Here is a 13,705-nt window from a genome sequence, read left to right as displayed (position 1 = left end):
TGGTTACAGAAATGCTAAAGGGATCTGGCAAGTCCTTATCTGCTCTAGTGCAGGAGGACCCAAGGACCCAACTGAGAATCATGAAGGGCTGGTTCTAAGGGAGCCTTCAAGGGTATCTAAGAGCAACTTACGTTAGATGCCATTTTGTATTAAACTCAATTTACAATCCACCCTGCTTCCCCTACTAAGAGGACTCTCATAGCGACATCCTGGCTGTAGTCTCTGTTATTACTCATCTAGAGTTATTGTTTCAGTCAGTACATACAGGCCTGTCTTACACCGCATGCAAATGGCTGTTCTGTCATAGCAAAAAAGAAAACAACCACCAAAAAGTAAAGTAGAAACAAACTTACAAACCAAGAATATAGCATTTTATTCGTTTCCAGATTATGCGCATCACACAACATATACATATATTTAGATAATATATAAAAGAAAGAATAAACTGTAGGAAGAATATTGGTCTGAGTCTGCCTTGTAGGACGTCTTTAACTCCGTGCATTCGTTGTGAGTGTGTCTCTCCCATGCCAGGGCAGGCAGCACAGGAAACCCCAGCAGTGGTGTGTCACTCAAAGCTCTGCCTTCCCCCACTGAACTTAGAATGCAAGTAACAGAACTGTGGCATGGTCACTGGTGTCCATGACAAAGACATGAAGTCGTAAATGAGCCATAGCACAGTGGATTATTGAAATGTTTCTGCACTGTCTCCATGTAGTTTTTTCTTAACTAAGAGTCACGTCCAGAGTCTGTCCCCCTTAGTTGCCGTTCAGTTATTGCTGAAGGAGAAAAGCAGAAAAGAACAATCAGTGTCAGCTACTAGCAAACTGAAGCGCAATACCACCAGGCCCCTCTTTCTGATGCCCGAGTGGACACTGGGCCATGGGGATGCAAGAGTGGCTGGACAGGCATGCATGCGAAGTGTCCACAATTGTACACTGCCTGCTTGTTAGTCTTTGAGGCTGACAAAGAATCAGATGGAGGGCATTCTTCCAAGAAGACCCGTGAGCAGGAAACAGGAAGGCCTGAGGGGGAGGGGAGATGCACTGCAGCGAGGAAGCAGCAGCCACAGAACAGGCCTCAGTTCATCCTAGCTTGGTGCTGCTATGCTGGAGGGAGAACGAAGCCTCCAGTGCAGCTCAGCCAAGGGGATCTCCCAGGCCATGGCTCCCCACCCCTGGCTTCCTTAAGGCAGGATGTCTTACTTTGGCCTTGTTCTGAACAGGGAGATACAGTTTGAATTCTGCTGGCAGCTCATCTTCTGAGTAGAGTCTGTCTGAGAAGTAAACCCTTCGGATACGACAGTTTGCATGGATCTGTGGAGGCAAGACTCATTTTGACAGGCTAAATACAACTGTTTCCTCTTTGCCTGATTCTCCCAAAAGCCCTGTCATGGCACTCCCAAAACTACATCTTTGTTAGGAAATTGGCTTTGCTTTGGGGTAGATGCTAATAAGAGAGGGATTCAGGGGCTGGAGAGATGATTCATTGGTTAAGATAACTTATTGTTCTTGCAGAGAGAAGACCTGGGTTCAATTCCCAGTACCCACACCATGGCTCACATCTATCTGTAACTCCAGTTCTAGGGGATCTGATGACCTCATCAGATACCAGGTATATATGTGGTGCACATATATACATGCAGGACAAATATTTATATACACAAAATAATCTAAAAATATTGAAGGGGGCTGGAGAGTTGGCTCAGTGGTAAGAACACTTTTTGCTCTTGCAAAGAACCCAGGTTCAGTTCATAGTACCATCATACAAAAGGTAGCTCACAACCATCCCCAACTCCAATTTCTGGAATCCAAGAGCCTTTTCTGGTCTTTTAGGGCACCAAGCATGAACATGGCTCACAGATGTAAGTTACAGGCAAAACACGCATACACATAAAATAAATCTAGAAAAAACTTAAGAGGATTGATTGCTGAATTTACCTAGTTTGAGTAGACCTCAAAATGCTTTCTGGCCCTTCTGAAGGCCAACACCCCCTCAACAGGAACTTTGGCTAGAAGCCCCACATGACTCTGCCACATGAGCCATCAGCCAGCCAGCCAGAGTGTGTCCTAAAGCCCCTGGTGTGGAACTCCATGTGTGCAAGGCGAAGTACCTGCACTCTCAGGGTCTCGATGTAGTTTGTGCCGTATGCCCGCCGGGTGAAATCAGACAAATTGAACTGAATCTGGTTCCAGCCGTCATCCAGCCGCATGGGCATGGTACAGATGAAAGGCTTGACGCGGGTGGTGCTCTGGTAGTTACTCGCTCGAAACCGTCGGCGAACGTTTTTGTCATCTAGTACCTGCAGCACGCAGAGGAGGGCCACACTGTCTTCATGTTCTCAGGCTCAGAAAAGTCCTTAAGACGAGAATCTGAGCCTCCACAGCCTGGTTCCCAAGGCCAAACCCCAGGGACAATAAACAGGCCAGAGACAGGTCATAGCTGTTCACAGATGGCCCGGAAGTAGTAAGTTTATCTTATCTGTTGTCAAGACAACAGCAGCTGCAATGACATATGACACAGCCAGCAGGCTCTCAGACCACAGAATGATTTCATATTTCTTCCCTGTAAAAGCTCAAAAATACTAAAACAGAAGCAATTACTCAATATTAAATAGTTACCCCCCGAATGTGCATGTGAATCTCTTGTAGCCATTGATTAGATTTTCTGGGTGCTGTTTCTTTTGAACTCTCACATTAAATCTTTGGTTTTGAACACCAAATTTACTCTCATGAGAGAGAGCTGCACTGAGCTTTAGCAGAGGCAGGAAAGAGCACACACCAAAGGTTAACGTGCATTCTTACCGCCTGGTTCTCCAACACTCTCACCTGGACTTCAAACGTAAAATACTTCTTCAGGTTTTTGATGATCATGACGAGGAAAGGCAGTTTAATTCCCAGTGTCTTCTTGGGGTCTGCAGGGCATGTGATGTATGTGGTGCTGTCAGCAGAAACACCAGGGATGGTCACTTGTCTTTCTTCCTTTGCAGTGTGTACAATAACACATGATCCAAAACTCAAAAGCAACCTAAAGGTCTCAGCTCCGTCACCTAGTGACCCCCTCAAAAGTTCAGTTAGTGAGTGCTTTAAAAAATGCCAGGACTGGCAAGACGGGTCAGTGAGTAAAGGTATTTGCTGTCAAACCTTAGGGGGACCCACATGACCTCCAAATGCACACCATGGCACGAGCACGATCCCTCCTTCCCCACATACACATGCAAAATAAACAAAATGAAAAGCTATGTCAAGTGTAGTAATCCACCAGACTGTTAAGTGGCCAGGAGATCAAGGCCAGCTTGGGCAACATAAAAAGATCATGTCTTTAAAAAAAACAAATCCAGCCAGGCAGTGGTGGTGCACACTTTTAATCCCAGCTTGTGGGAGGCAGATCTCTGTGAGTTTGAGGCCAGCTTGGTTTACATAGTGAGTTCCAGGATAGCCAGGGCTACATAATGAGAACCTGTCTTGAATCCCGTCCACCAAAAGATCAAAACAAATAAACAAACAAAAAACGAAAACCCACCCAAACAAAAGTTGAGACTAACAATAAAGTATCTAAAAACCAAATCCTGGACACTCCAAAGCTACAGAGAAACCCTGTCTTGAAAAATAAAAACAAAAAAACAAAACAAAATTTATTATGGCTGGGCGGTGGTGGCGCACACCTTTAATCCAGCACTCGGGAGGCAGAGGCAGCCAATGTTTGTTGAGTTAGAGGCCAGCCTGGTCTACAAGAGCTAGTTCTATATCATCTAGGACTGTTACACAGAGAAACCTTGTCTTGAAAAAAACAAAACAAGAAGTCTGGGAAGTTCTTTTGGTAAAAGAAGATTTTAATTCTGAGGTAAATATGATGATAGAAAGAATAGAAAAAGAAAAACTCTGGGGTCTTGAAAACCATAATGGCTACAACCAGGTGATCAGAGCACTCTCCTACACTCTGGGTGAACAGCAGTGACACAGCTAACTGCTCTCTATGCTGGACATGGGTCTAAGCGCCATATTTAATCTTCACACTAACCTACAGGAAAACAACCGCACTTTGCAGGATGAGGAAACTCAAGCCAGAGATCAGGTAAGCTGCCTGAGATAAGCTGTCAGTGGTGAGGGGATCCACAGACAGCCTGATTCTGCTAACACTGCAGCACACTGCCCTCCTGATGCAGCAGTCTACAGAACAGAGCTGGTGACCTACCTGACATTTGTCCCTTCAATCTCTAGCACCAGGGACTGGATGTCATTGTCAGTGATTCTTTTGATGTGGCCATTCCGTACCTATAAGGAAGAAAACTGTCTAGTGTTGACAGTATTTGACAACAGCCTTATACAAACTCTGAGGGTTGAATGAGCCCATTAGAGGAAGAGGGGCCCAAGGCACATGACACACAGTTGGCAACAGCATGTCAAAGCCTATGCATAAGGGGTATGGATTTCCTCTACTTGCCATTTGGAATAAATTCCTTCCTGATCTGTAACAGCAAAGTCCATCTATTCTTATCCAGCTCCCCCAGAAGCAATATAAACTCAGGCAGAGTAGTAAGAGTGCCATTCTCAGCTATGAATGTGGCACCAAGGACTGTGGCTGGGCGGTCCTCAGTAGGAACCCGGGCTGCCTAGACCTTCCACCAACCACGGCTTCTCTGTCCACAAAGACTGATAAATTACTGTCAGCTGGGCATGGGGATGCACACCTTTAATCCCAGTGCTTCAGAGGCAGAGGCAGGTGGATTTCTGTGAGTCTAGAGGCCAGCCTGGTCTATACAGTGAATTCCAAGACAGCCAGGGCTATGTAAAGAGACTCTGCCTCGAAACTAAAAAACAACAGGTCTCTAAGAAGGAAGGTAGCAGGTGAAGAGGAAAGCAATACCCTAGCTTGCTTGTGGGAGCACACCTCAAACCTAACTACTAGAAAGCTAAGGCCAGAGATTGCTCTGAATTACAGGCCAGCCTGGGCTACATCGAGACCTTGTCTCAAAAAAAAAACCAAGTGTGTATATGTGTGTGTCCCTTGAGTTTACTCCTATTTATCCTTTATCTTCTTTTATATACTTTTACACTTTTCTCAAGTATGAGGTCAGGTCCTTTCCATACCACGGACAGGCATCTCCATTTTCAGTCAAGCGATCTCTTTCTTTTCTGCTTCACTTTCCTGGCTTATGTTGTCTAAATGGTCTAATTTAGCACTTCACATATATACAGACATACAGACTACATATAACACAGAATATGAGAAACCCACATTAAATATTAATTCCCTTTCTCAAAATAATTGTTCCTATAAACAAGCATCTCTGAGCACTAAACCCGGAAGCAGCTAACATGCACAGGAGACACAAGGCTGGATGTTCTAACATGGAAACAATCAAAAGGTGTGGAAGAGGCTACAGGAAAAAGAAAAACGTGTCTTCTGAGTATGACAAAAGTGAGTGTTGGCTTCATAATGAATGACTAAATCTCACTGACTAAAGCTCCTTGTTCATTAGTCAGTCTGCTGATTACAATTTTATTTTTCACTACATTTACACATAGGGAGAGAGCACCATGGGTTTGACAATACTGTTGTGGGATATTTGTACATGTGTGGCGATCTACTGCTGTGACTGGCTTAATAAAGAGCTGAACAGCCAACAGCTAGGCAGGAGGTATAGGTGGGACTTCCAGGCAGAGAGAGGAAGGAGAAGATGAATGGAGGCACAAAGGAGGTGCCAAGGAGGGGGTGGGGGAAGATGAACATACAGAACATGAAAGAAAGGTTAAAAGCCACAAAGCAAATGTAGATTAATATAAATCAGTTAATTTAAGTTATAAGAGCTAGTGGGACAAACTCAAGCTAAGGCTGAGCTTTCATAACTCTTTGTGAGCTGGCAGCCAACGACAAAGCTTAATCCACCATACTTTTCAACACAGCTCTGTGCTTTCCCATCAGCCTGTGTGTTGTCACTGAGTTCGATCAGCCCTCACTGTGTGTGGTGTTCCCCAGGCAACACCTGGAACCACCGCCCACCTTGTTCTACAACTGCTGTGGTCTTGTCTGTGAAGCAGCCAGGAGCAGGATCAAATCCCACACAGCCTTCGGATCTTCTTCACTGCTCAGGTCTGTGAGGCATAAGCTAAGCGCTCAAATATGTGCTGACTCTGGAATCTGTCACCCTAAGAGCTGGCATCTGAATAGGTTCAAGGAGGGCTCTGAACATTCCTGGATAACATATCAACCATGGACTATTATAGGAAGCTGAAGGATCACAGCAGCGTCACAAAGGACGTGAAGCTAGTGGCGTGAAGAACGTTTCTTATAAAACACCCTTTGGTGCCATTTCCAGGCACAGAACGTTGGGCTAGCTGGGCCTCTCATCTCTGCCAATGGAGCAGTTCTTGGGTTGTCAAGACACAAATGTCACATTGAAAAGCTTCTCAAACAAAGCTGGCCACAGTCAATGCCCTCCTGCTTTGAATTCTGGGACCCTTTCCAACAGAGATTAAGAGCACAAAGGCTCAAGTCTGTGCAGAACATGCCAGCACTGCCCACCTCCTTCTCCAGCGCTCCCTACCAAAGTAGCAATTTTTCTCCTTTATTTTCTAAGGAAAACCAGGCAACTTCTTGAAGGAGGAATCTATCAGGAAATTACTTCCAAATAATGCGGTGATAAGAGCTGGTAGCATTCCAACAAAATGGAATATTAATTTTACACCATATCACTAGTTATTCTCAACAACATAAACATTTCTTCTTAAGGGGAAGGGAATTCAAGGAACAACATAAACATTTCTTCTTAAGGGCAGAGGAATTCAAGGAACTAATAAGTAATTAGGGCCTCAAGTCTACCATTGCTAAAAGGCAACATGTTGCTATTTATCCAAACATTGTTTCAAATCATGGAGTCAATCTTAACATTTCCGAAAAGATTTCTGTCCAGAGTCAACAAGAGGTCTCTCCTGCTCAGAAAACAGCCAGATCTCATAGGGAAGAACCAGTAGGAAATTGGTCTTCTGCCCTTCTCTAAGTTTACAGCTTGCAAATCTGACCTACTCAAGTCCTTACAAAGGAAACAATGCCTCCCAAAGCCTGCAGAGGGAAGGAGGGAGCCAGACAGGATCCCTAGGCCCTCCTCAGCTAGAGGCAAGCCAACCCGACTTGTTAGTGAGTTACAATCTCCCCCTTTTAGGTCCCTTTCAAAGGTCTGCAAATCCAAACTCACTGGGAAAAAGGAGTGATGTGCAGATGATGATTCGGGGATATGAGCACTCAAGAACAGGAGACTCCCCAAGTCTCCTCTCTAAGGCTCTGAAACAAGGGAGTGGTTTTTGGGGCAAGGTTTCCAACCTCTCCCCTCTGGAAATGACTACATTAAATTATACAGACTAAGCTAGGGTGTGGTAGTGCATGCCTGTAAACCTGGCACTTGGAAACTAGGAGGAGCTCAGTAAGTTTTGAAGCTAGCCTGGTGTATGCAGCAAATTTCAGGCTAGCCAGGGCTATATACAGTAAGACCAGTCTCCAACAAAAACAAAGCAAAACAAAGACAGGCTGTCACCGCCTTTGATTGTCCAGGCCTTCCAGGAAGTAAGCCCACCCTCTGAGCAGCTTCTCATAAACACAAGAGGTAGGACGCTTGCCGCTCCCCCCCACCAAGTGTCAACTTCCTTTCCTTAGCTCAGGGTTCACTGGACAGGCCTGGCCTTCCAGATGAACATAAATGCATTTGCTGACACGTGGAAGCAGATGTCACTTCATTCTTCCTCTAATCAGTGCGACTGCTTCTGACATCAATCCTGTCATCCATGATATACTCTCACAATCCCTGTGGTTATTATCTTTTACTAAAACTTAAAATTATGAGCCGAAGAGATGGCTTAGCGGTTAAGAGCAGTAGCTGCTCTGGCAGAGTACCCAGGTTTTGTCCCCAGCATTCATACGTCATTCATCAGTTACTTAGTTCTAGGGGATCGGATCTGTTCTTCCAGCCTCTCAAGGTACCTGCACTCACTTGGTAAACATAAACACAATCTGGCAAGTGCACATGGACACACACACACACCCCTCAATCTTTAAAGACACTGATGGAGATGCACCTCTGGATGCCCACTCCGGAGCTTCCAGAGAAGTTTAAATGAGGAGTGAAGACCCACTCTGAAAGTGGGTGGCACCAATCCACCTTCTGCTCTGACTCCATCATTGAGTAAAAAAGGAAAAAATGAATATAAGATTAGTGTCAAAATTCCCTAAGCACTGATTCCTGCTCGTCACAAATGTGGAGGAGTCCTAGTTGCATGTTCCTGATACCGTGAACTTGACCATGCCTCTCTCCTCACTATGAACTAACTCCTTAAATAAAGAGCCAATAAATAAATAAATAAATAAATAAATTTCTTACCTTTAGTTGTCATAGCAATAAGAAAACTAATATCAGCATGCAAAGCAACAGGTTTAACCAGGCAGTGGCTGATGCCTGTAATCTTAGCACTCAGCAGACTGAGGCAGGAAGATTATTACACATTTGTGGCTACCTCAGGCTTTGTAATTCCAGAGTAGCCTGGGCTACATTGTGAAAACCTTGCCTTGTGTGAAGACCTGAGTTTGGATTCCCAGCACCCACATAAAAGCGGGGCGTGGCTGGTCTTGGTGATGAACACCTTTAATCTCAGCACTTGGGAGGCAGAGGCAGGAGGATCTCTATGAGTCTGAGGCCAGCCTGGTCTACAGAGCAAGTTCCAGGACAGCTAAGGCTACAGAGAAAAACTCTGTCTTGAAAAAAAAAAAAAAAAAAAACAGAAAAAAAAAACCAAGTTGGATGTGGCAATGTACTGCCTATAATCCCAGCAGAGGGGTTTGGGGTGGGCAGACAGGCAGATCCCTGGGTTCCCTGGTTAGCCAGCTTAGAAGACACCCAATGTCCACCTCTAGCCTCCACAAGCAAACACATCAGCACATAAACTCCAGAACACACGCATGTTACATACACACTACCCATAAACACTCAAAAAAGAAAAAAAATGGATTTCATAATGATATATGTAAACATGATTACATTTTATTCTTAATCATTCCTGTGAACCCTGACCCTACCCCAGCCCCGTCATCCTACACATGAAGTATGTGGGGCTTTTGAATCCAAGTTACTGGAAATTATAAAAGAGAATGATCTTCAGTATACAGACACCAAGGGAACAAACCTTAAGCTCATCTCCCAGTTCTTCTCCCAGGCTTTTCATGGTTGCTAGGCAACGAATAAAGAACACTGATTTTTCTCTCCCTTTCTCAGTGTAAGCCCCAGGGAGGAGGGTCAAGATGAGGGAAAAATAACACTAAAGGAATAGGATGAAGCTGGCCAATGTCCACAATTCTGCAGCATGATTCAAAAATAACATATTAGCTGTACCATTCCCACTCCCTCCCCCCACTTTCATTTTCTGGCTCCACTCACTCCTCCCGGCAGGCAGCTGAACCCTCAGCCATCTGGCATGTCCTCTTCATGACACATGTCCTAATTTACATTAAGCCCCGAGAGCAGGCCACTGCAGCAGGAAAGTGTCTGCCTATAAGGCCAGGGTCTGACTCCAGGTCAGAAAACAGGCGGAGGGAGCCCTCTGTGGGAAACTGTGGTCATAGCTCAGGCTCTTGGGCTATTCTCCACCTGCAGATCTTTTTAGGACTACTTACACAGCAGACAAGCAGTCAGAACTCACTCTGTAGACAGGCTGGCCTCTGTCTCCTGAGTCTGGGATTGAAGGTGTACACAACCACCTCCTAGCTTAGAGAGTGTTTCTTGAAAGGGCGCCGCTTCTTGAAACTAACCAGAACTCACTGTGTTTTCAGCCAGTTACAGTGAAAGCCAGCAATCGTTAAAATAAAGACTGACCTTGGGAAAGAGAACATTATTCTACTCTATCCAAAGGCACTCAATTCCATTCATGGGATGACTTAACATTCACCAGCAAGGTTTGCCAAATTAAAAGTTAGGGTCTAGGGCCAGCACAGTGGCAACAGAAAACCCTTGCAGCCACGCCTGATGTCCTTAGTTCAGTTCTTAGACCCCTGTGGTAAAAGAAAGAAAAAAAAAAACCTGACTCCTAAAAGTTGTCCTTTGACCTCCATGGGCACAGGCATGATCACACACACGTGTGCACGTGCACAAACACACATAATAATTTATTTAGTTTTTTGGCTGGGCATTGGTGGCGCACGCCTTTAATCCCAGCACTCGGGAGGCAGAGGCAGGCGGATCTCTGTGAGTTTGAGACCAGCCTGGTCTACAGAGCTAGTTCCAGGACAGGCTCCAAAGCCACAGAGAAACCCTGTCTCGAAAAACCAAAAAAAAAAAAAATAATAATAATAATAATAATAATAATTTATTTAGTTTTAATTCTGGAGAGGGAGTTTCTTCACCGTTAAGAAGAGGAAGGGGACCCAGACATCATGACTATTCAACAACATCAACAGACTCTGCTAAGTCACAGTGCCTATGGAAACAGAAAGGGCAGCAGCTGAGGAGCAGGTGAGAGGGAGGAAGGATGAGAGCAGGACCCAGAAACCATCCACGGGATTCCGGTGCTGCAGCCAAGAGGATGGAAAGGCACGCAGCACTGTGCATGATGACGAACACTTCTTTTTTTTAAACATATTTTTGTTTTCTGAGACAAGATCTCACTGTAGCACCCTGGCTGGCCGGGAACTCACAGAGATTCACTTGCTTCTGCCTCCTGTTTAAAGTTGTGCCCAGCAAGCTCTAACATTGATAATTAATGTAAGATTTGTTGGTTCCAGAACTTAACATTAAACAACCTGCTGATTTTTTTTCTATGCTCTTGGTCTAAAAACTACTACAAGCATCTCTTTCAGGAAACTTAGTATAGCCAAATCCTAACTAAGTTCAAGTGTGAGAGGAAGGAAGCCAAAGTTCTGTATTGATAATAAACTAACTCAGGCTGCAGGGTCAAGGCAAGGCACTGCCTCCTCTGACCTGTGACCCAGAGACTAAGGGTAATGTAGGTGGACCTGGGGTGAAGGTCAGGCAGCAACAAGTGCAGAGATTTTTAACTGTGGAGAGTGGACTTGGTACGGCAGGAGCCCCACTGAGGAGGAGAGGGGAGCCTGGTGAGGAAGCCTGGAGAACTAGGTAAGTCAGGTTCCCCAGAGACACACTAGAGGTTTGGGAGTGGAAAAGCCAAAGGACCATGACTGCATTATTTTAATTTCAGAAGCCTAAGCAGATGCTACACCTAATCTTTCAGGATTGTTCTTCATAGAAACCAAGTAGGCATTCTCCCTGTGCAGAGACTCCAAAATCAAAATAGTATATATTTGTGTTTAGTCCAAATAAAGCGCTGAAAACATGTAATTCATTTATTTTGTATTAAAAAGATTTGGCTCAAAATGAATGCTCTGAAGTTTTCTTCGCCAAAATGTCTGTTTAGTTTGCTCCATGCAATCCTGCTGTAACCATGCTTCATATGTGTTTATGTCATCAGGGTACCATCGGACCTCTAGTGGCATTGTTAAGAGACACAGCGCACCATGGTTACTCTGCTTTCATACACCAGGTGTAAACATGTTGACTAGTCAAAAAGCCACGCTTGGAAAAAAAAAAACAACCACATCGCAGACCAAAGTCAGGGGGTGTTAAATGGATGAAAGCTGGTGAAAGCTTTGCCACTCCCCTCCCACCATCCTCTGGACCTGCTCTGACTGCTTTACACCAAGGCTGGTGAGCCACCCTCCTCCCAGCACCTCCAGGGGGACTCACCCTGGCTTCTTTGCAGAGGTCTAACTTAAGAGCTCCTGATTCATTTCGAAGTGAACAAAAGCTCAAGAGCATGGGGGTGGGAGTTAAGGGTCTGCTTCCTAGACTGTTCACTGATCTGATCACAGGTCGGATCTTGTGGAGCTCTCTCAACTGTCTTAACCAAATGACATGATACTCCAAACACACTTCTCTCAAAGCTGTCCTCAGAATACAATTGCCTAGCTGTGACAAGCGGAAGGCAAGGCAGGTGCTCTCTTAACCGCTGTGTGGCCCAAAGTCCTCCTTTGCAAATAAGGAAAGGCACTGTATTGTTCTAGTTCCACTACCAACAGACTTGGCTTACTTCGTCCATTCTACATACCACCTCTATGAACACTCTACCAGGTACATCGCCTCCCTCCATCCCCCCTCAAGAGGGCAGAACTAAAGATATTCCCTAAATCGCCTGCTTCTGCATCAGAATGCCCACTTTATGTTAACAAAACGGTCCAGTTGACTGCCCCGGGAATCTTCATGAGAAATGAAACGCCAAGATAATAAATGCAGACCAACTCACATCCAGCTAGATCTTAACATCTCCAAAAGTGGCCAGGGAGGGCCACCAGCTCATATGGTACGCGAAAATACCATCCATTCTATAGGAGGCCTGGGGTTAAAGAAATACGGGGGCTTGACATTGGGTCCGAATTTTCGGCTCCTGAGAAGCCTCTGACAACCACCACTTTGCAGTTTTCTCAATGGAGAAAGCCGGTAGGGGAGGAACAGTAGAGACTTCAAGTCACAGAGGGCTTGCGGCAGGTTCCAAAGGTTAGCCTGTCAGCATTCAGCGAAACGGAGGGAGCTAATGGATGAGACCTGAAAGCGTCTGAGCCTCTGCTCAGGACGTCTGGGATAAGGGCCCTCCGTCTACAGAGCAGCACGGTGCCTGGCACCGGCGAACACGTGCATGCCTTTTCATCACGTTTCCAGTTAGGCGGTGGGCATTCTGCACCCATTCTACCGACCGGGAAGCCGAGGCTCAGCAGCCACACCCTCACGGGGGCGACGAGGGCTGAGGGGCCGGTCCCGCCCACGCTCCGCCCCGCCCGGCAGCTCACCTTTTTGTCCCAGATCTGCAGGGGCTTGCTGCCGATGCTGTAGAGGATGGAGAGGAAGCCGCTCTGGAACGTGTTCTTGAACATCTCGCCAGCCGCGGCCCCGCAGCCGCCCTAGGCCCGGGATTGGAAGTCGGCACCGAGCGGCGAAGGAGAGAGGGGGCCGCCGGTCCGAAAGAAGGACGCTGAGCTGCAGCCACTGACGGCGGGAAGCAGCGGCGGCGCGACGCGGATCCGCAAGCCTGGTCGCGCACAGAGCCACCTCAGCACCGAAACCACAGCAACTGCCGCCCGCGCCGCAAGCCTGCCGGAGAGGAGGCGGAGCGCCTCCGAGGCCCGCCGCGGATCCCTCCGCACCCCTGAGCCCGCCTCCCGGAGGCGCATCGCCCAGTCCCGCCGCAGGACGAGCGGCTTCCGGTTTCTTCTGTTCTTAAGCCCGCCCCTTTCTGCCTCCGCGGGAACGGAACTTGGTTGCCAAGGGACTATTCCCCTCCTCAGTCCAGACTTGGTTCCTCACAGCGGAAGGAGACATCGTATTCACCGCACGTGTTGATAGTGCGGAATAGTGTCATGGGAACCGGGCTGGCGTGTAGGGGGCGGGGTCATGACAGGCCCCGCCCCTGAAGGGCGGACCGAGTAAGGCAGGCGGCTTTCTGTGAATGACAGACAAATGTTCCTTGGAGTGGTGGCGCCATTATTTAATCCCAGCGCGGGATTTAATCCCAGCAGAGGCAGAGGAGCTCTGAATTCGAGGCCAGCCTGGTCTACATAACGAGCTCCAGGACATCCCGGACTCACAGAGAATACTGAACGCCTTTTTTACATCACCACCTTTAATTATCAGGTCAACGGTGAAGAAGATGCTGTCAAAGGA

The 13,705-nt window shown here is 46.6% G+C and overlaps 1 protein-coding gene across 1 annotated transcript; it reads right to left on the bottom strand.

The window, feature by feature from the left end:
* Window positions 1-349: 349 nt before the first annotated feature.
* Window positions 350-13,179, bottom strand: Cfap20 (cilia and flagella associated protein 20). Its single transcript, XM_041650349.1, has 6 exons — window positions 12,835-13,179; window positions 4,192-4,271; window positions 2,826-2,937; window positions 2,111-2,299; window positions 1,203-1,313; window positions 350-776 (listed from the first exon to the last, which is right to left on the bottom strand). Exons 1-6 carry the CDS (start codon window positions 12,916-12,918, stop codon window positions 771-773), a joined length of 582 nt encoding a protein of 193 aa, XP_041506283.1. The 5' UTR covers window positions 12,919-13,179; the 3' UTR covers window positions 350-770.
* Between the last annotated feature and the right edge of the window lie 526 nt (window positions 13,180-13,705).

The sequence above is a fragment of the Microtus oregoni genome, unplaced genomic scaffold (genome assembly GCF_018167655.1).
Source record: "Microtus oregoni isolate MIOR12 unplaced genomic scaffold, Mior012 000004F_ref0000308, whole genome shotgun sequence".
NCBI classification, from domain to species: domain Eukaryota; kingdom Metazoa; phylum Chordata; class Mammalia; order Rodentia; family Cricetidae; genus Microtus; species Microtus oregoni.
The sequence above is the reverse complement of the archived record's forward strand: the minus strand, read 5'-3'. Positions and strand labels throughout refer to the sequence as shown.